General features: G+C 45.6%; 1 protein-coding gene across 3 annotated transcripts; it reads right to left on the bottom strand.

Annotated features, from left to right (window-relative positions):
- Positions 1-604: 604 nt before the first annotated feature.
- LOC139998477 (uncharacterized) lies at positions 605-22,274 on the bottom strand. 3 transcript variants are annotated; one of them, XR_011803306.1, is made up of 6 exons: positions 20,149-20,794; positions 16,679-17,405; positions 9,302-9,420; positions 5,537-5,630; positions 4,644-5,269; positions 605-1,211 (listed from the first exon to the last, which is right to left on the bottom strand). XR_011803306.1 is itself a non-coding variant. In XM_072023047.1 (5 exons), exons 2-5 carry the CDS (start codon positions 16,892-16,894, stop codon positions 5,102-5,104), a joined length of 597 nt encoding a protein of 198 aa, XP_071879148.1. In that variant the 5' UTR covers positions 16,895-17,405; positions 20,879-22,274; the 3' UTR covers positions 605-5,101. The 3 variants fall into 3 exon arrangements, 2 of the variants coding, with proteins under 2 accessions (XP_071879148.1, XP_071879147.1); XM_072023047.1 differs by lacking the exon at positions 20,149-20,794 and adding an exon at positions 20,879-22,274 and having other exon boundaries at positions 605-5,269; XM_072023046.1 differs by having other exon boundaries at positions 605-5,269.

Below are 22,274 nucleotides of genomic sequence, written 5' to 3'. Positions count from 1 at the left end.
GTGGTCGCCACTTCTAAGAAAACTCTACATCTGATCTTTAGTTTTCTCAAGCACTGAAGTCATCGACAGCGCATAGACAAAAGATTGCGTCGAAGACAAACCATAAGCGGTAGATATGCAACGTTGGCTTCAGGGTTTTTCAGACTTAGGGTAACACTGCTAGCGTGCGGATCTGAACCAGCTCACATTGTATTCCACACTTTGTACTTTAATATTCACAATATATATATACTTACAATACCTTACAATTTATCCACGCGTTTCTTTGTATCCACATACATTAAATAACCTTAACAATTATCACAGCTGAAAAGCGATTGTGAAACATTGATATACTATAAAACAGTATCGCGCGACTGTGAGCGAGCGGAATAATCTGCTTGACCTTACGTCGTCTTAAATCTTCTGGCTAACCGATAGACCGTTGGTAATTTTACTGATAATTTCACTCGTTAAGAAGCCGCCGAAAAATTTCAGACAGTCCGAGACTCGTTTATTTTCCGGCTGTTGAAATAAGCTTCGCCCCGATTGAATATGCTTGTTGCGACAACAGGTTTGGGATATACACGTAATGAGACAGGGTAGAATAGCGAAATGGCGATCGTTCCGCTGTGCGTAAATGTAACATTTATTTCGGCATAAATTATGACGATAGATACATAGATTAGGTATAAATACAAAATGAATTGACTGTAGACAGGACTGTAGTGAAAATACATCGATGCGTTTGTCGCACCAGTACTCGTACTCGATTCGTTCCGCTTATTCCCGGCAACTATGATCGGCTCGACGACTCGTCGATTCGTCGACGAGCAATACTCCACAGAAATCGAACAACGTGATCGAATCGCGTTAGCGGTGCTTATAGAAAATACATACCAAGTCTCCGATTTTGTGAGCAACAATTTCTCGCACGGCGAGCTAGATTTGATTATTGGCGGGAAACTGCTCTATCCATCGTTCGCAAACGCTACACGCTCGGTACGATGGCTAGAGAAATTTGCGATTTTTGATTTCGTATAGAGCGACGAGAGACCAGAAGAGGTGCACGCGACCTCGCCTTTCTTTCCTTTCCTCCATTTTGATTCGCCACGGGGTGCGGTGGTCGTCGACGACGTCGTCGTTGCCACCATTTGATTCTCACGAAACGACCATGATCTTCGCTAAACGGCAACGATATTCGCTGCTTTCGATGCCGGGGAAAGGGCAGGCTGGTGAACAAAGAAACATTACCGGAGAAACGATCGAGAAAAGAACACGCAACTTTTTAGCACCGGACATTAAGAACGTAACGCGTTCCCTCGAGCGCAGTCGAGTCCATGTAGAATATGTACATGTTCGGAATAGCGGAAGAAAAACGCAAGCCCGCGTGAAACGCAACGATTTGGCAAAATATCGCGTCGCTTGTCGCTACATGCGTCGTCGTAACCTACTTACATCGTATATGTATATAGTTTTTACGAACCGGTTCACGATTAATTAGGATCACAGCCATAGCTTTGAATACGAATACCTCTTGTTCGCATTTTTAAGACCGATACGATTATAGTTAATAATTTGTTTGCTGATAGTCGTAAGATTAAGTTGCAGGCTTTTCTACCATTACATCTCTCTAAAGCGACTACACATTGATTACGAGTGGTGTAGATTGCCGATAGTTGTACGAGTTACGGAACTAGGAGAAGCAGAGCCGGAGGGTGAGAATGAAGTTGAAGGCAAAGATGAAGATGAAGACGAAGGTGTAAGAGGTAGAACGTTTAGACTAGACAAATCGGATGAGAAGCTTTGAACGAAACCGGACTAGAGGCGAGAAGCCGATTACATTTAGCTATGTACTATGTACTACTTTACGTATCTGCTGTCCTATGGTGTCTGCCGCGGATCGACCGCATCTACTTACAGTACTACTGTAGCGTACTAAAGACTATGCTTGCGTGGCAAAGCTCGACTACCGTGTTTCAAGCGGAATTCGAGGGTATTTCGTCACCGCGACGATCAGTCGTTCGCGATCCGATCCGATCCGAGTCGATTCGGTCCGTTTCATTCGGCGAATCGACTACCGTCGACATCGTGCTGCGGGTTTACGAGATTCTGTCGATCGTTCGTCTCTATCGTCTAGAATCTAGAAAAAATAAAATTTACCTATCGTTCGGACGTGATCGCAAGATCGACGAAGGTCAGAACAGTGGACTCGCCATGGAGACTGCCGAGGTGAAACACGCCAAAGAAAACGGACCAATAGGAATTATAGAATGGGATTTGATCGGACGATGACGGTTCTAATGGCTATTACGATGACGATTATGACGATGATGACGGTGACGGTGACGATGACGATGACGATGACATTGACGATGACATTGACAACGATAACGATCACATCAACTTTTCTACGACCACTACATGATATACGTCTACTTTGTTAACTCTCTCTACTTTAGGAGCATAAACACATCTTAGCCCCTTGCTTCGTTCCGTTTCAATCGTTCGATAATTTCTGTATTAGGATCTTTAATTTGATTAAGATCAGAATCCGCGATGGAAAAATAACTCGAATCTTACGATGCGTCATCGTTAAACGATAAGAATCATATCGTTTCTTCGAACGATTTCAAACGGAACCTCGACAGTGGGGAAGATCAAAAGAGACTGACTAGAGACCCGTTGTGCACCCGACGAGGATGGATCGCCGTTTTCGTTTCGATTAGACGAAAGCATGCAACGGTGGGTCGAAGCTACTGCTAAGTAGTTAGGAGGGACCGTGATATCGGACGTATACGTTCACTTAAATCGTTATCTACTGATCTAAATATCAGCTAGTCGAAAAAAAGAAGCGAACACAGGATCAAGACTGTGTTGATAAGCGAGAATAATGTTTACCGTTTTACGAGCGTGCAGATATCTATCTAGAATTTAGAGACTCGAGAGTCGCCTTCGTCTCCAATCAACGATATCTTATCGTGATAAATCTTGCGGAAAAAATATATGCCAATAATAGTGATAGCAATAAATGGAGTACTCTTCGAAGAGCTTGTTCGCCAAGACAGATAAAAATTTAAGTTAGTACTTGATTTCGTTTCTTTCCATCAACGTGGCGAGCTTATTCGAGGATTACTTCTCTTTTTATCTGTTTATTGGACGACGAAAGCGACAAAAAGGAAAAATCATGCGCGAGCCTAAATATCTGACGACTATTCGATCGATTCTTCTCCAGTCTCTTTCAAAGGTTGAACAAACCTACGACCGAATCGCCTTTACTTATCAGCGATTCGGACTACATCTAACAACTACAATATCTACTAGACGAAGCGTTACGTTTCTACGTCTAAACTAATTGTCTACGACCTACGGACATCGATCGAGTTTTCTCGAAACTTTAACTTAGCTTTTAAACGAATATTTGTACGCTGTTTTCGTAGCGATTTTCTATTCGGTGAATCGCGAATCGACGAGAAACGATATCAGTGAATTTTCCACAGTTGTAAGTTGTCGTTTTGCAAGAAACGTTAACGAAGGAACTTTCCTTGGATAGGAAGGATAAGAATAAAAGACAGACAAGGATGATTTGAAATTTAGTGGAAGGGTAAGCGATCAATCGGTAAACAGCTCGCTCATCCCCGCCGAATCGCGACAAACCATTTGAAACCCTGTAACGCGTAATAGCACACGACTAAATGCCACGTAGAATCATACTGGGTTCGATCGCGATAGTCTACATTTGGATAAATAGAAGGAGGAACGGACGCGAAGAGATTGTTTAGATTCAAGTACGGAGGAAAGAACGAACAACAAGAACAAGAAGGTGAAAAAGCGTAACTAAGAGAGAAAATAGAGATAGAGATAGAGAGAGAAAGAGAGAAAGAGAAAGAGAGAGAGAGCGAAAGGTAGAAAAGGAGGAAGCATTGTTCGGTTATTCAAAAAAGATGGTGTCGCTGTAAAATCTTGACTATAGAGACACGAGTATCCATCGAGGTATGTTTAAAGCGAAACTTATCTGGACACGGGCGTTCTATTGGTCGATAAACGCTAATTTACGATCGATTGTAACTTACGTCTATGCCGTTCGCATTTGGTATCAGCTAGATATCGTTGAGCAAAGCCGAAGGTACAAAAATCACCGGGCTCGCGATCATTGAACGCGATCATTCGAAGTTGATTCGGATCGAGGGAGACGTCGCGTCGTGTTACGGCCGCGTGTCTCTCTATTCTTTAACAAAAATAAGTATCGCTTCGAAGTTGGGCCGCTACACGACAACGATCCTCGACCCTGGCCAAGAGGATTATACATATGTGTATGTGTTGGGTGGAAGCGCGCGCGCGACTAACGGGGTAAAGTTTCCCGCGAGCTCCGTTCCTCGGAACGGCACGAGGAGGAAGAAGCTCGAGGAACGGGAAGCGTAGGAAGCTCGATCGCGCGTCAGTAACAACGATGACGATAATCGATCGGTGGACGAGGAGCAGCGCGTGTCCACGAAAGAAGGACGCATAGGAAAACTTATCGCCTGCGAGATTTACAACTTACGTGCTAATACTTTGGAAAATGCTTTTCTCGATCTTCGATCACATTACTTTTGTATACTCCACTTCCGTATCGTTCGCCACTAGTTAAAAACTACTTAATTCGACCTAAGTTTAAACGCTACCTTTGGACGTGTTGGCTTTTGCTCGTTTGTCGGGTGTCCGATCGCCCGGTTCTTTTTCCTCGATTTCTCGTATCGCGTATCGGGTATCCTGTGTCACGTGTCCCGTATCAGGTATTGCGTAACGCAACCGATCGGTCGCGAATTCGATTGCAGCCTTGATCGCTAATTTTGTATATTTTTTTCGTGAATTTCAAGAGGATCGACATCGGACAGCAGAATCGAGGACCGCGTTGTTGACGTAATCGATAAGCAACCCACTTGAAAACCACGATGTAATCCGCGTAACGATCTGCTGGATCTTCGATGCGGAAAGCGATCCTTCTTTCCAAGGGAACGTTTGTTCCGGATCGAGAATAAATCAGAAGGGAAGCCGCGCGCGTGATTTGGTTAACACCCATTTCCTTTTACGCGTAGTGTTCGCAATCCCCACACTCGGACAGCGTGGGTGTGGACGGGCACTAGGTGGGATTCGAATCTTCGTAGGCCTTTTCGTAGTCTCGTCGACGAATCACCGCAAAGTGAGTCATTTGGAAGGTGTTGGTCTTCTTGCAGCCACGCTCCAACGTGCCAGTCATACTATAACCCATGTTGAAGTCGCTCGACGACACGTTCGACGTCAGGTACAACTGACGACAAAAAGAAATGGCCAACGTTCACATTTGCTAATATCTGCTATGCCTATATATGTCTAAACTCGCGGTACAGGCGAAACGAAGGTAACTCTTCGCTTGTATCACGAATTACGGCCTACGGCGTGTAACATCGCGTTTGATAAAATTCGCTTGTCCCGACTAAAGCATTCGATCATTTCTAACAAGGAAACGCACACACGTGGAACTTAAAGTTCCGACTCGCACGATTCGGTTACGAAGAGATTGGAAATTGGTATGTACCTTGAAATCGGGATCAGTGGTCATTCTCTTGAAAGAGCCGATAATATAAAGCGTGCCCGTTCCTGTGTCTACCATTTTTGCCTGAGTGCTGTACCTGAAACAACGTTAATTCGATGAGCAACGCGTTGACCGAACGATACGCGTGAAACGACGATGCGACAAAGTGGAAAATGCATTTTAGACCGTTATGAACTTGTTCGGTATATTAACCACGCCTGCCATTTTTCTGAATTTATACGACGCATAGCATTCGATTAAAGTTTTCGATGGAGACCAGCAAAGCATGCAGCAGTGTTTATCCACAGCAAGCAATTGCCTGTCCAAAATCGTAATATGTCGAACGGTACGTGTGTACGGTGCAAAAGTATAGAAGGCGAAAAGGATACGGTGAGATCATAAAATCGGACAATAATTAAAATTGACGTCAAAAGTTAATTTATGTATGCGTACGCCCAGAATATGTATCATGTAGCCTTCACTCTGGCTGGATCAGTTGATGACCTTACTTGATACTTTATGATCTCACTGTGTTGCTTTCACAAGTATCCGTATCCCAGCGTCGCATCAAACAAACGGGAGTGGCGATGACCGGCCATGATAAATTAAAGCCTTGGCTAGGTAAATTAAAAGGACAAACATATAGAGCTGGTTGTAGTACATCAACATTTTCCAGCTGTTGCCAATTCTGACGGGCAGCTTTGTTGTAAAAAAAACATGCGACCGCTCGATTCTCTGTGTAAGCGCTTTACCGTTTCGTGAATCAGTAATACGATTACCGTCGCGTTTCTCTGCCATGCTTTGATACGATCGTTACAACGTTTTGCTCTCGAAGCGATAAACGCACAACAGATTGAACGAGGAAGTTTACTTTGTTCGGCCAGGCCTAAGGTCCGAAAATCGATTATCGGTAAGTGAGAAACAACAAGGATCAAAATGTCGTTGCGATAACGTTATACTGACCAACGATAAAAGAAGGCAATATCGCATTAAAAAAATTTCATTTGCTTCGCGAGCAAACTCTAATTATTAATACCAGTAATTTGTAACTTGTGATTTGTAAAATATCACTTGTAATATTATAGTTGGATTAGGGAGCAAACTATCGAGAGGTCTCGCGTATATGTAGTTGGGCGAAATATGTGCACTGATGATCCAAAGAACGATCAGGATACATTGCGAATAGGAGAAGAGAAATCGCGAAACGAAGCGTGCTGCTACTTGGGCGTGGAGTCGTACGCGCGAAACGAGCCAAGAATAATTGTATTTTCGACCAGTCGCGGGGAGACGCGATCGTTTGATGTAGCGGGAGTTGTAAATTCCCGTTACGATTGCACGAATCGACACCACGAGCAGGGCGATCCCCTTATTTCTTTTGGGATAATAGGGGTGATTAGTTTTTAATATAACTGGAATCCACAGTTATATAATATATATATATATTTATTTACACTAGCCTACAATAATTATTGCGTCGACAAAAATTGTTTGACTTCGTCGTGTCGGAAAGCACAGTAATTGATTAATCCGAAGATTGATCGATGATCGATGAATTCGCGATTTTATCCGTTAGCGTTTAAGACGTGTGCGGTAAGATTTCTGAAGAAAAACTAACAGCCCTAGGATAAATTTCTTGTCCTCTCAGGGAGACGACTCCCCCGCGCTCGGATCACGCAACCGCTCGCACCCATGATCACGTATGCCGACTTCTTTGTGTAATTAAAGAACGGATCGAATCGACGTTTCTGGAACTCGCGGCCGGGCGGCAACCGTGCGCTCGTCGATACATTGTATATCCCGTCGGGAAGATGAGACGATTCGTGTATGACGCTAGAGGACCGCGAGAGAGACGGTTAGAAACACAATCCATATCAAGCTTCGCGACGTAACAATAATTAATAAGGAAAGAAAGGAAAAAAGAGGGAGGAATTGGAAAGGGAAAAAGTGGCGAAGGAAGGGATTGGACCGTTTTCGGAAGCAGGGGCGAAGGGTGTGAAGGGAATGAAGGATAAGCGAGGAATAGAGCGAGAAGCGCGAAAAAGGAATAAAGAGAAAAAGGGAGAGGGCAACCCTCCCTGGTGACTCGAGGGGCTTATTCCGGCAAGCGCTTCAGCCGGCGACGATCATTAAAAGTTTAAACGCTCTCCATTGAAGTGCGGCGGATCCAACACTCGGTTTAAAATCCACCGTGGCTGGTGCTTTGACTTTTCCTCCGGTTCTCGATTCGCTTCACAAAGGAAAGTTCCGAGCCAGAGCACCCTTTCGATGCTCGAGCTGTCCGCCAAGCTCTACGTACCTACCTACGTACCTACTCGCATCGATTGCCTACACACGCTTCTCCTTGTTTCGCGACTAAAATTTCTTTCGCTCGGGCTTCGATCGCTGGGTACCGTGTTGCACGTCGAGCTGTTCAATAAAACATGAAACGAACGAATTTCAATTGGCGCCGTTTGTCGACCTGTCCTAAACGCGATCGAAACGTCGCGTCGCGTCCGTTGTTGGTTTCGCGCGCGACACTTTTGCTCAAGAACGGGAGAAAGGTTTGTCGATTACATTTTTTTACACGTACGTACGTACTACTGTATCGATCGAAACGAGATATAAAGTGGATGTGTGTGCGGTTCGGTCAGGCAAAGAAACAACACGCCAGTTATATACTGTGAGCGAGGATGCAGGATTTTCGGGGCGTAATCGCGAGCTTTGACCGGTGTCGCGTGTGAACGTGGTCCGAACTTGCAAATAGCGCTGTGTTTGCTTCCCCGTACGAAAGTTGGAAGCGGTTCGAATCGAGGATTCACCGACCGCGGGCCGGTTTGTTTGTCTTGACTTAACGCGGTCTGGCCGCCATGCCGTGGGCGACTCACAAAATTACCAGGTGGAATATTTCGGAAAATTCGCCCCGCGAGTACTGCCAAGCGTGAGTGTCGCAGATCGATCCGAATACGACACACGATTCTGCCCCGTTTGATTTTGTAATTAATTGCACCGTTTTCCAAGGCGAACGCGTGCTAAGTAATTTTCAATGGGATACGTTCCAAACGATAAGCTGTAATCAGAGTTGACCCTGTGTCACTCGATCGTATGGCTGCAACTTCTCGCAAATCTGTATGTTCAAACGGTAAGTGGAAAGTTTGCACGCAAGTCGACACTCTTGGCAAGTCAGTTTCTCGATTAATTGGCTCTTTCGACAAGTTTTGGAAGTAATTGGCTGTTCTTCGACGGACGATCGAGGATCGAGGACGACGTCGAATCGAGCGCTCATTCCACAACTATTTCTCAACTACGTTGACCCTGTCGCGCATCACGATCCTTCGATATGAAAGGATAAAAAAGGAGAAGAATAATGAAAAGGACGAACTGTTGGATAATGACATTATAGGAGAGTCGTAATTAGCGAGAAATTGGAATAAGTAGAAATAGGATGCATACGTCGCGGTGCGTTGAAATGCGTGGAAAATGAGCCGAGACCACAAAGGAGTAGTTCGTGAAAAGGAAATAAGTGGGTAGTGAAATTTCGGATGCATCGTCCCTGTAATCTTCGGCTGGTAAAGTGGCAAGCAGGGTATAGGCATTCCAACCACGTAACTTAAAAGCACGAATTTCCGTTGCCGGCAGGAATACGGTTATGGCAAAACGTCGTAACGATGTACGTGTGCATCGCTCGCGTCCTCTTAAAACGAGTCCGTTAACGTCGTAACAATGGTATTATCATTGACAACGTGTAACGCTTCGACATCTCCAGCCATCCTGATACCACGCAAAACTCACCTCCTGGTTCCAGCAACTTCGACTACCTTGCATCGACTACGACTCCACCAAAACGGTGTCAAAGTCCAGTAGGAACTGCTCGCGCTTCTCGCCCAGCCTTCCTCCGGAAATAGAAGCACCTGCGGCATACAGAACATATTCGATGCTTTTGCGCGACAAGAGATACGACAGCGGAATGTTGAAATTTCACGATCCAACGAACATTAAAGACTGAACATGAAAATCGGACGAAGTGGCGAAGAAATGGATCGGAGGGAACAGGGCAAGCACAAGAGAAGTTAGCTAAAAGGGGAAAGAAAGAGAGAGAGAGAGAAAGAGAGAGAGAGAGGAAGCAGAGTTCGTAAAAGGTAGTAAGTTTTCTCCAACGCGCGACAAAGGAACGCTTTGGGCGAGCCACGATCCTCCTTCCGGGGTTAAGCTCTCCTTCGCGTTCCCTTTAAACTTGTCTCTCGTGTGATGCCTTATACGACCGATTTTTTTGTACATTATAGCAGCGATTCTTTTCGCGCCTCCTTCCTATCGATACATTGTACGAACTAGGATAGATGGAATGCAAATCGACACCGTGATTTCTTACGCGTTACGATATTTTAAGACAATCTCGTCGACATGGAAATATTATCGATAGCGTACGAATACTTGGTTTTTTCGTAAAACGAATTTGTAATGAAAAATGGTAAAATTGCAACGAATCGTGGGAAGATAGAGAACGCGAGAGAAAAGTTGATAGGGAAGTTTCTCGCCTGTTCGGTAAACTGATGAAAATGATGCGTTCACACTGGCCAGCGTTGTTTGCTCGTCGAGACGGATCTTCGAAGAACTCAGTTCTGTCGTTTGGCTTATTTTTAAGTTCGAATAACGAACTGCCATCTTCGTAATTTCTCTGGCAACACGACTCGCGAACAAAACGGAAAATACTTTTACGGGCGTTTCCTCCGTCGCGAGCGCCCTCCTTTGAATATATCCCTTCGTTCTTCTCGCTCGTTTTTCCGTAGCTGAACTCGGAGCATCGACCTCGTGTTCCGAGCAAAGGTGGCGTTTATTCGTTCTCCAACTCGTATACCTACGTAACTTGTAGCTCGTAATTCCAGGTATCGTAAGTTAATTTCGCGAGATCTCATTGGGGATATACGACATGGGATACACCCTCCGATACACCATCCGATCCGCGGAATCAGTAAGGGTAACCAGCTTGCCTGAGTACCTTGCCCACTACCTTGCCCGTTCTACGCACACCGGATATACCTACCGGTTAATCCGATAATCCGCTACTTCGGTCCATTGCCTCGTCGATCGCTCTATTCTCGTCTCTGGCTCCACGCGCGTGCCTCGTCTCGTCTCATCGTTCTCCCTTTCTTTGCATCGTTTCCCAACCCTCCCGTTTATCTTTTTAATACTACCTGTTTGTCACCCTTATTTGTCAGCTGATTCTCCTTTCCCTTTTTGCGTGCTTCTTCATATCTGTTCGCTGTCTTGCGTTACATACACACACCAAAGCACAGTTCGAGATGTTCACCCCCTCGATTCCAGATAAAGAGTACGACAATTGTTGCGTACTTCGATCAAATGCACTCATCAAATGGACTCATCTCGCGAATTCGCAAAGTTTCACGTGATTTAGTCTCTGAACACGATTGGATGTGCAACGTCATAAGAATAAGAATCGGGAAACTCTCGCAAACTCGGGCAAATTGTGCAAAGAAAAGCGGTGACACGATGTTGGTTCGAGCTATGAGTTACGAGCTATGAGCCACAGCCACGATAATGAATTAGACCGATCAACGTGACGCGTCGAACATGAAACTTAGCGGGTCCAACAAAGTCTGTCGAGTCTCGCGTTTTGAGAAATTGCGAGTTCCCGTTTCTCCCGGGGCTTCGCCGAGAAAAGTTTAGCCAGAGAATTGGCGAGACGATGCGAGCGGAATTTTAACTAGAATTCGAAATGGCGAGGAATTTTCTCAAGGAATTTCTCGTTTACCGATTTCTCTCTCCTTTCCGTTCGTAGCTAGCGAAGGCTCGAGCGATCGAGTTCCCGAGGACAAAGCACCGGGTATTTTCTGGGTTAGTTGCTCGAGAAAACGGTAGCCCGGTAACGCGATGCCGTTCCGGACGATAAATATACATATACCTACATGTACATCTATACACATGTACATTATATAAGTATATACATCTACAAACCTGTAGGTTATATAGGTAAATTATATATATATATATATATCCAAGTACACGTACATATTAGGTTGTACACGGGTACAACCTAGATTAAATCCGGTTCTCTACGAAATCCCAGAAATCGCGGTACCCACCGATCCGTGCGACGCGACGCCACGGTCAGCAATACTTTACACCTGCCACGCTACAAACCTAATTAGATACGACGGGCTTAATCTTGCACGCGTAATGGGGTCGTTGAACGAAACGGGTAACGACCTCTTCTCGTTTCTCCTTTCCTCTTCTCTTTTCCTCTTCTCTTCTCTTCTCTTTCGCTCGTCGCGAGTAAGCCGTGGAAGATTTTCCTGCGAACATTCGACTCCATCTCGTTTATCGATCATCGGACCAACTAATCGTAATTCGAATTTCTATCTGCCCTTCCTCTATATCCGATTTGATAAACCGGGCTCTACCAGCTACGTTCCATCAGCTATTCTGCTTCCATTCACGTACTACCCTTAAGAAAGAATCAATCTTCGAAACGACTCGTCGAACAAATACCGCGAAGTGTGCCTCGACTCGATTCCGATCGATCCCTTTCGCATTTACCTTCCCCTAAATTGGGGAGCGCTTCTTTTCATCCAGCCTCCTCTGTAGTCTTCCATCCGCGATTCAATTTTCATTCGGCAGCACTAGGTCGTCTCCGTATCTCAAATCGGCAACCGTTGGACTATCGCGTCGCGTTTACGCGTTAACAACCGTTCACAACCGTCGTCGTTAATCGTTAAGAAGTTCGTACACAGAAGTAATTAAGCGGCGCATCGTCGACTCGTTAGCGTCGAAATTACGTTTTAGGCAGCCACTCGAGCAAACTTAACGACTCGGCTTTGATGGTCGGTGTCGAGGAAGAAAGAAAAAGGAAGACTCGCTGGCGGCAACGCGACAACGGAACGACCGATCGACAAATTTGTCTACGATCGGTCGATCAACCGCGTAAAGGAACGTTCATGGCGGTATCACCCGTCCTTGGTTTTTGGTCTCTGCGATTTTATGCAAGGCTGCAAAGAAGTGGAAGAAAAATGGAGTTACGATAACGTTTTGTCGCGATTCGATCGCTTGACCATCAGAGGGCCAAGCGAAGAACGGTGTGAAAAGAGACGCAGGAACGTGAAGTAGATAACGGATAACGGGTGATGGGTGATGGGTGACGGGTAACGGGTGACAGGAAACGGGTTGCGGGATAGAGTAGACGGGTGACAGAGACGGAGAGTTGGGGATATCGTGGGGTTGAAGCGCAGTGTAGGGACTTAAACAAAGGAGAGCCGTTAGAAACAAGTGGCGCCGATTAAAAACGCCGACGCCACTCGCTGCGATGCATCGACAAACACGTCGTGTTCTACTCCAACTTCGTTTTCCTTTCTTCTCGTTCTGTTTCCGTTATCGCATTTTTTACACACGGTCAATCGACGTCCCGATGGAATATCCGCGCTAACATTTCCACGATTCTTCCCTTTCCTCGATCAGCGTTATCATGTTCGTCAGGCAGTCGATCGTCATCGTGAAAAATCGTTTTCTTGTATTCGGAGGAAAACAGAGAAAGCAACGAGAACGTGTCGATAGAGGTACGAGAGAAGCTGTACGAGAAATACGGTGAGCAGTACGAAAGCGTAGGTAGGTGTTCTAGAAAAGCGAAAAAAGAGGGGAAAGAAGTTGGAGTAAGAGGTAGAAGTAACGGGCGAGAGGAGTAAAAGTGGGGGGAGGGGAGGAGGAAGGAGAAATGCAGCGTAAAAAGTAATTGCGAATCGTGACCGGTGGTGAGGATGTCGATGAAAAAACTAGCCTTCCGTTGGTAACGCGGTAACGTCCTGCGACCTACATCAACGAAAGCGAGGATACATTATTACTATCATCGGAAAGCAAAGCTCCGATGGTGCGACGGCCGCAGGGTGTTTCAGGGTCGGTTGCCATGGCAATGCGCTGGGACAGCCACGGGGTGCAGCCTGGAATATCCACCCTCTTGCCTCTTTTCCGCGATTCACCCTGCTCCCCCAACTCACCCTCCCTCTTTTGCCTCTCTCCGTTTCTCTCAATCCCCATACCGTCCTACCACCTCTCCTGTTCCACGTTTCCTCGCTCCACATCCTTTCCGTCTACCATCTCCGTTCCTCCCGCAGTCCTAACCTCTGGATCCAGCTCCTCTCTGCCTTCCTGCAACCCCAAGCCCCTTGGCTCCGCGCCCCCCAACCCCATTCCCATTCCTATCCCCATCCTTCCGTCACCACGGCGCCTCGCCGCGCCGCGCCGCGTCATAGTCATTCGGTTGCCGTTCCTGCTCCTGCCACACTGCTTCCAATCCTCCTCCCTACCCTTGTTCGGCGTTCTTCCATCATGCGTCTCTCTCCGTATCGTTACCTTTCCGATTGACTCTCTCTTCCGCTACCTACGTTACTTCGTCTAATCGTACTACCAGTGCGCGCTTTATTTCGTCACAGCGGATATCATCCGGTCGCATGCTTTGTCTCGTTGTCGAGGCCGTCACGATCGATCACGCGCGAGACCAACGTATAGCAAGAAAGATACAAGTATAAATATAGTTTTTGGCAAATTCGTACTATGAAAGAAAAATTTTGTACTTTTTGACGTAGGAACCTTGTTTTCCCTTATATAAGCACGATATTTGGGATAAAAGAGTAATAGATTCGCGTGCTCATAGAACGAAAGAGAAAGAAAGGAATAGTATCGTAAAAAGACCCTAACTCTGGTTCCCGAACTCTGTTCGATTTCTAGCCTAACCCACGCTATCCTACGAGAAAGAATCGAGACGTTCCTTTGCCGCCGTTGGTTTTTCACCCAGCCGAAAGCTCTTCCGCTAGTTGGGCCGTTATCGGAGCTATGCAACGTTCCTTGGCTCGAGAACAAACCAGTCTTTTCGAGTCTAGCGGTTTCATCGATCTCGATACCGCATTCGAATCCCGCTGTTTCTTCCTTTTTCACACACGCATACACATACATGTTCGAAATATCGTCCTTCCAATGTTTCCCGTTTTGAAACAGTAAAAAACTGATCGTATTTTTTGCAATTTTAAATACCCACTATCGTCTTCAAACGATTATTTATCGTATTTGGAGATGGATATTTTGTAACGCTCGTTTTAGCGTATCCTATGACACAGGATAAGTCGATACGAAGAACGAGGATCCAAAGCATTTCATTTTCTCGTTGTCTCGAACGAAATAAACTCCGCCGGACGAAACTACAAGTCCTGAAGCTTGTCTGCCGTTTATCATCCACGCGATCGTTTGTGGCAAAGCGGAACGGAACTGTGGCCATTTTCAAAGCAAAGCACGGCATACCAGGACGACAAAAACTACGGGAAAAAACGATAGAGAAGCGATAAATGATTTTCCCTTTTCGGATGTATTCGAGATCGGTCGATTCAGTCAAAATTAAATGCGAGGAAGGCGGAGAAGCTGAAAGAAGATAGAACAAGAGTCGATGAATTCATAAATAGAAGCAATAGCTTTTGCGACGAGGCCATGATTTTTTCCAACCTTTTCCTCCTTCTGATAGATTCCGTGACCTTTTCCTTTCGTCGGACCGGCGCAGTCTCGCATAAAAAGGGAAAGCTGCGGCAGACGAAACGAAACCCTTTCATCCGGGATATCTTTAATCGTGCCGACATAAAGAACGTCTGCGACACTGAAAGTCAGAGAGGTCACCGCCTAGGCCATTCATCGTGCTAGACAATGTTGCCTTTTATCGAAGCTCAACCGCGCGGAGACTTGTGCGTCCGTACACGCGAATACGCACACCTTTTTCTTCCTTTTTATCCGTATTTGTCGCTCTCCTTGGACGATCCATGTCTCTCCAAGCGAAAGTATGTAGCTCAAAATAGAACTTTAACGACCGAGCACAGAAATTATTTGGAGGTTGTCGCGAATTTTCGTGACTACGCGACGCGTCATCGTCGTCGTCGTCGTCGTCGTCGTCGTCGTCGTCGTTGTCGTAGTCGTCGTCGTAACTCGTGAGATCTAAAGACGTAAGGCGGCTGTTTGGTCGCGTCAGGTTACTCAAAAAAAGAGACCGTCTCTCGTTAAAAGAAAAGTCGGAGGGCACTTCTGCTTGAGGAAGTCTTTTATGCAGATAACGAAATTAGCCAAGGAAATCATACTCATCCATATTCAAAACATTCGCTAGGAAGAATTACCATCCAGTTGGATTACGGATTGCAGACATGAGATTGGATTGACCGGTCGTCTTGCGATTTCCTCGCCGTGAGAGTTCATTGTCGCGTATAGACGTATAAACGAACGTCCCGGTGCGGCTTTTTATCGCCACGTACAGCAGCGATATGTCATGACGGTATAAGACGAGAAGAAAAGTTTGGCTGCAAATAATTTTTGGTCGACCAAGGCTAAACAGCTGACGCGATAAGATCGAAAATATAATCTTTCGTCGGATGATTCGATGTGATATTTTACGAGCGATCGTCGATCGGAGTAACCCCTCGTAAAAATACGCCGGATGTTCTTTTCTGGTTTGAACGCGATCTCTCGTTTCCCTCGCAGAGAGGAAAATTCGATTCGCCATGAATCGAAAGAATGCTGGCCGTTTGTATGCGCGAGACAAGATTCGAAAGGTGGAAAAGAGGGAATAGGACAGAAGGAAGGTAATAAATGAACGCGATGAATAATAACTTGGTTATTGAAAGAAAATTCCGGCCGATACGAGTTTTGAAACTCCGAAACATTAGCCCAGTTCCACGAGCAACACGGCTAAGGGACCGACTTTCCTTTTCCCCCTGGCTTTCTTTTCTTCTCCCTCTTTCGCGTTTCGTCTTCTCCGGGGCCGAGTTCTCCGAGTGTACGCTTCGGCTGGCGTTACCGATGAGCCAACCTACCAACCTCCCGGCCTCCGTACTTGCCTCCAAGCCACGTCCGCATAATGGCTATTCAGATAGCGAATCGATTTATTTCCCCAGGGACTTTCGGATACTTGGAACCTTTCTCGTCCTGAACTTGGAACGGATCTTTCACCATTCTCTGTTCTCCAAACTCCGAAAACTCTTACCCGGCACCGTAAAAACATCATTTTGCAAGAACTGAATTTTCCCTTTGCTTCGAAGCAAATGAAATCATGAAGGAGATATTTGTTCGTATCTTCCGAGTGATCGTAACAACGCTTAAGACGTAGAAATGACTATAAAAAAGACATTCGCTTACCTTGTTTGGATATCCGTTGTATCGGAGAAGCTTCTTGCAGCATTTGCCGCGATTTTCGTAATAAAACATCTGGACCATTTCTGCGCGATCGGTGGCCGCGCTGACGGTGAACGGCGCACCGTCAGTTCCGAAGCTCCTCGAAGAGGAGGCCGACTGCTGCTGGGCCGGTGATTCCCGGCGGCCGATCGGCACGCACGGGCACCACCCCGAGACCATCACACCGATCGACCCGGATCCAGCCCGATCCACGTCTTTATCCTTCGCCTACCGCGATCCTTCCTTCTCGCGCGGAATGTTGTTTCTCATCATTCCCCCTCCCCCTTTTCTCTGCTTTTCCGTCTCCTTCTCTTTTTATCCGTTTCGCACTTTACTTCCCTTCTTCCCCTTTCAGTTTCACCCTTCTTTCCCCTCCTTCTTTCAATTCTTCTGTTCTCCTCCGTTAGCCTCTTAGTTTCGCGGTTTATCGCCTTACAGCTAATTTTTCGCAGTTCTTTGGCACTTCTTTCTTGAATAAATACTTTAGAACAAACTTCGTTAGCATTGACGTTATTTCCTCGTCTGTGCGCTCATTGTCGCCGCCTTCGAGATTGCTTCTGCCGTTACTGGTACTGTTACTCTTGCTATCGCCAATGTTGTCAACGTAGCCGTCGCTGTCGACGTCGTAACGACGAAATTTTATTACTTTCCTTGGTATTATCGATCCCTGCCACCTTTCGTTACACACAACCTGAAAAGATCGATACGTTTTTAGAATAGCTACGAGAATATAGAAATTAAGAATTCGTTTCCATTAGATACAAATTTTGACGAACAATTGGCAAGTGTTCATTGTCCGATACGAATATGTATTTTCGACGAATCTCTGTTCGAGAAAAGAACCTTAGGGGAAAAGAAGCTACGTCCGGAAACGACATCGAGACGATACCTTACGCGAGTCCATTGATCCTTCCTTTTACTAGAGAAGGGCGTACGAAGGGATTCGATTACGTTGGTAATCTGTAAACCTGCCATCTGGTAAAATTTTTTGCTGACGGAAGTCGAGGAAACTGATAAAATCGATCGTTTGATTATATAATATATTACATGAAACTAATATCGAAATCGATAGAATTCGAGAGGTGCTGTGAGTTGTAAGAAAAGTACGAAGAGAATAAAAAATGACTCTGTAATAATGCTAGGCTCATAAATCGGTTTAATAAGTTCGTTATATCGAATACGTTGTTTTCTAAAAAAAATTGAAGTTCGACCACGCGGCAATAGCGGCAGCGCAAGCATGAAAAAAACTGCACGCGCGAATTTGCAATTCATGAGAGGTGCCGACGGTATTTGTCGTCGGCGGAGCAGCGATATTTGCAGGACACGCTAGGCGACCCAGTTCAAGGATGGAGCCTAGCGCCTAGTGCGTGGTACCTTGCGACTTTTATTTCCTTTCCTCTCTGTCTCTCTGTCTCTCTCTCTCTCTCTCTCTCTCCCTCTCTCCCCCTCTACTCCCACGCGACCGACTTGGTGACGTACTCGTACTACTTATACAGTTCACACGTACCTTTGGAACCTTTCTTGCACGAACTTTCGCGACAGGGTGGAACCGCTTAAATTTAAAAACGGCAGACTTAAAGGAGCAACAAGAAGCGAACACGAGTTTGCAAAACTACGTTTGCAAATTTATTTCTATAAAGGAAACGATAATTTATTTCCAGTTACGTTCGAAATAAAAACCTGACGTACCATTTTGACGTTTCTAAATACGAAACCGTTTTATATTTTTCGAAGAACTTTTTCACATTTACTTCCTTGTCTTTTCTCGTCTTGTCTTTCTTCTATCTTACTTATTACATCCTACTTATCTTTTATTCGATGGGAATTCGTGAAAAATTTATACATAGCGGGACGATGAGCCGGACGTTCATCGACCGCAAAAAACTATCCAAGTGTTTTATACGGAGCTTTCGATAGAGAATGACCGATTGGCCGGCGCAGCGATGCATCGAAGGGACAGAGCGGGGCGGATGCAGCGAAATGGAAACCACAGGTTCGGCGAACTCCCGGAAAATCGGAGGGAAACTCGCGCATCTGACCGGTTTGTACGCGTCCAGTTTTACCAGAAACCGTGAATCGGTATCGGTATCGATATCGAACGATGCGGTTTTATTCCCGCTGGAACTGGGAAGCGAACCGAATCTCCGGCAGAAAACTCGACCTATCTTTTTAAATTTTCAAACTCGGCTCACCTACGCAAACGCGACATTTCCATGGAAAAATGTTCATTGCATGCGACAGCAGTAAGCATCGAATTCCCCTGGCAAACGACATTCCCTTTACGTGTGTTACGTGTGATCGTCATTTTAATTTTTTTTCCGTGATTACGAGTTCGTTCTTCGATTTCGTTCCTACATGGTTCTTAGGAAGACAAAATACAGATAGGAAAAATAGAGAAGAGTCGGTTTCGTTTTTATTGAAAATTATTACAATTTCCGTCGTTCAAGTTTTTCCTGGATTTCTTGGCGCCGAGCTAGTACCATAAACGAATACGCAAACATCTATGCGATCACCGGATTACGAGGCGTAAATTTATCTTCAAATTAGTAAGGTAAACTGTCTGTTGCCGAGTTCAAAACGATCAAATTAGTATTACAATACTATAAGAAATTGCACAAATTTTCGATGTAAATAATCTTCTTCTTGATAATCGCGGAAGCACGGTATATTTTTACATTTTAAAATTGTTTCTGCGTCTTAATTAGATTCGTATTAAAAACTTGAAGACATTTGATCGAGGCAAGTTTACACTTATATATGCATATACACGCGTAACAAATTATTAGAACAATAGTCTGTCCCTCAAAAGTGTTTTCTTTATGATACAATTTTTGTAAAATTCCAATTTTTGTAAAATTTTGTAAAAATCCTAACGTATAGAAGTCGAATAGAATAAAAGTCACGGCGGCATTTTTCTCGAAGCAAACGATTTCGCGTAATTACAACCATTCTAAAAACGCACTTTAAAGTCGCGCTGTAGACGTCAATGAACGATTCTCGTTAAAAATTGCACGCCAAGCTTTAAGCGATTTCGTCGACCGTTACAAACGCAACAAACGATTTAATCGTGGGAAAACAGATGAAAATCATTGTGAAACGAATGTCAAACGCGTGTAAAAAACTGAAAGTTTCACAAAAAATTACGAATCAACCGTTCCATTGTTAGTTTGATTTATACGTTAGTATGATTTAAAGTAAGCGATCCGATCGTCACCAGGTTTGCTCGTATGGATTTGTTTAACAATCAGCCAGCGGGACGAGAACAACAGAATAACGCAACGGTCAATGGCCAATGGTCAAGGATCAACTGTCGATTCTTGACGTCCGTAACACGTACCGACTCTCTCATCATCCATCAAAAAACACGAACTACATTTTCTAGCAGAGCGAACGCGCATAACAACGAGAAAACGCAATCGTAGCGATGGACCTACCTTGACACGAAGGTGGTCGATGCACGGCTCTCGATCAAGTCCGTAGCAAAAAATCCAACATTGTCGCGTTCATGGTTTTTTGGGAGAAATTCAGCCTTGAACATTCGCTTCTATCGCGTCGTGTGAAATGGCACGAGTCATGGGAAACAAGCAAGAAAATATAAGACAATGCGTGAGAAACGGGGATGCGAATAGAAAGAAGATGGTTCGTGGTAGAGAAAACAGGCTAAGCACGAAAGAGAATGGGAGTGGGAGAAACAAGGAAAGAAATGAAAAAACAGAAAAAGACAGTGTGTATGTAAGAGGTAGAGATGGACAGAGAGAGAAAGGGGGAGGAAATGAATTATCGGAGGTATGGCGAGATTTTTCGATGGGATAAAGAGGGAAAAATTAGGTTTGGTCGCGTGATCAGTATCGATAGGCAACTGGGAGAACTGGAAGAGGAAAAGAGGAAGAGAAAAGCGAGGAGCGCGCGCGTTCGCGCAATCGAAACAAAAGGAGAAAACGCGACTCTCGAGACGGCGAGCGAACGCGAACTAAGAGGGGCACGGGCTCGTCGGCTCGTCGGCTCGTCGCGCTCGACGTCGCGCTCGACGACGAGCGGCGCTTCCTTCGTTTCGACGGCGCAGGACAGACTGAGAACTCGCCACCCGTTGACCGGCCGCCACCACCGAACTCACTAAACCCCACACCCCCACCTAACTCTCTTATCCGTCCCTTCCTGGCTTACCGTTCCGTTCCGTTCCGTTCTGTTCTCGTTCTCTTCCTGTTCTGTTCTGTTCCATTCCGTTCCGTTCCGTCTCGTTCTATTCCCTCCCCCTCTCTTCCCTTCCACTCCCTTCACTCCGAGCCAACACGCGTGCCTTCCTTCCTTCCGCTCTTCCCTTCCGTGCTCTCTCTTCCGCCGTTCAGCTCTTCCTTTCGACGCTCCAATTCCTCGCTCAACACCGACCATTCGATTTTCTTTCCTTCCCTTTCCTTTCTTTTCTTCGTTCTATTTCTTAACGCGATTCTTTCCCCCCTTTTTTCAGGCTGTCTTTCTGGAATGCGCTCTCGGAAGAAGCAGCGACTCGTTAACCGACCGAAACGCGATACGACGCGACACGCCGCGACTCGACGCGACAGGACACACGTTACAAGACGATGTGCCATGGAAAACAAGGGGATGCTTCTATTCGCGGTCCATGTGTGGATCGGGACGCGCACGCGCTTCCATAAATCTCTCTGTGAAGTCCACGAGCCGCGTTTCGGACGTTCGTCCGTGCGTTACGACCGCTACGTGTTCATACCCGTGAATCGTCGCGTTCTCCTTCTGTCGTTTTCCCGCGTGCAACGATCTATCGATCCTACCACCTAACTTCCGTTTTGCGCAGATATTTTCAGGATATTTGCGATATAGAGAATTTATACTGGCTTTCCATAATGTCGGATAAGAAACGCAAGAGAAAAGTAGAATTCTTTGTTTTATTTTTTGTTTCTTTATCCTTTCGTAATCTCGGCAACGCACGATTTGTCACTCTTATAAACGAAACGTTCGCTTGTTTCGTTCGTTTAGAGCTTGAAAGTGTCGTTGCAGATTTACCTGTTGTCATGTACAGTTAGTTGACAAATTAGAATATGATCCTATTCCCGTTCGGCGGTTTTGAGATTTGCAAAGTCTTCGTGTATTTGCGAGACGAAGGAATTTCGAGGGTCGCGCCGGCGAGATATTTCGGCCTCGAGAACATCGAGCGAATATAGGGGAAGCACCCGCTTAAAAACGTCTCCCTAACGAACCTATTTACATTCGATAATTAAACGAACGCCCACGCAACGAAGCGTGCACGGCCAGACTTGAAAACAAAACTGCTCCCCATACTCGACTCGTTGCTCTGTCGTCTATCCCGATTAATAATGCAACTTTAAAATCCTCGCCCCGTGTCGTTGTCTTAGGAACCTGAATGGTCGGTGTGAGTCAGCAAGATCCATTGCTGGAGCGTCGAGAACGTACGAAATACGAGCTGCATTGTCCTAACATCCCGCTTGTCGCTCTCAAGCACGGGAAGAGCAAAACGAGTTAAAAAAATCGCACGCGGGTCGCACTCGAACGACAGCCGTATATTCGGTTCTTTTCTATACGCGAACGG

Source organism: Bombus fervidus, chromosome 3, assembly GCF_041682495.2.
Source record: "Bombus fervidus isolate BK054 chromosome 3, iyBomFerv1, whole genome shotgun sequence".
NCBI lineage: Eukaryota > Metazoa > Arthropoda > Insecta > Hymenoptera > Apidae > Bombus > Bombus fervidus.
Note: the sequence above shows the minus strand (reverse complement) of the source record. Positions and strands in the feature narration are given on the sequence as shown.

Excerpts from the sequence above, each read along its gene's own strand:
- LOC139998477 (XM_072023047.1), bottom strand. The coding sequence starts at position 16,894 with ATGGTCTCGGGGTGGTGCCCGTGCGTGCCGATCGGCCGCCGGGAATCA. Across the intron at positions 9,421-16,678 it reads ACAACGGATATCCAAACAAG|GTGCTTCTATTTCCGGAGGA; the intron begins GTAAGCGAATGT and ends TGTATGCCGCAG. Across the intron at positions 5,270-5,536 it reads CCACTGATCCCGATTTCAAG|TTGTACCTGACGTCGAACGT; the intron begins GTACATACCAAT and ends TTTTGTCGTCAG.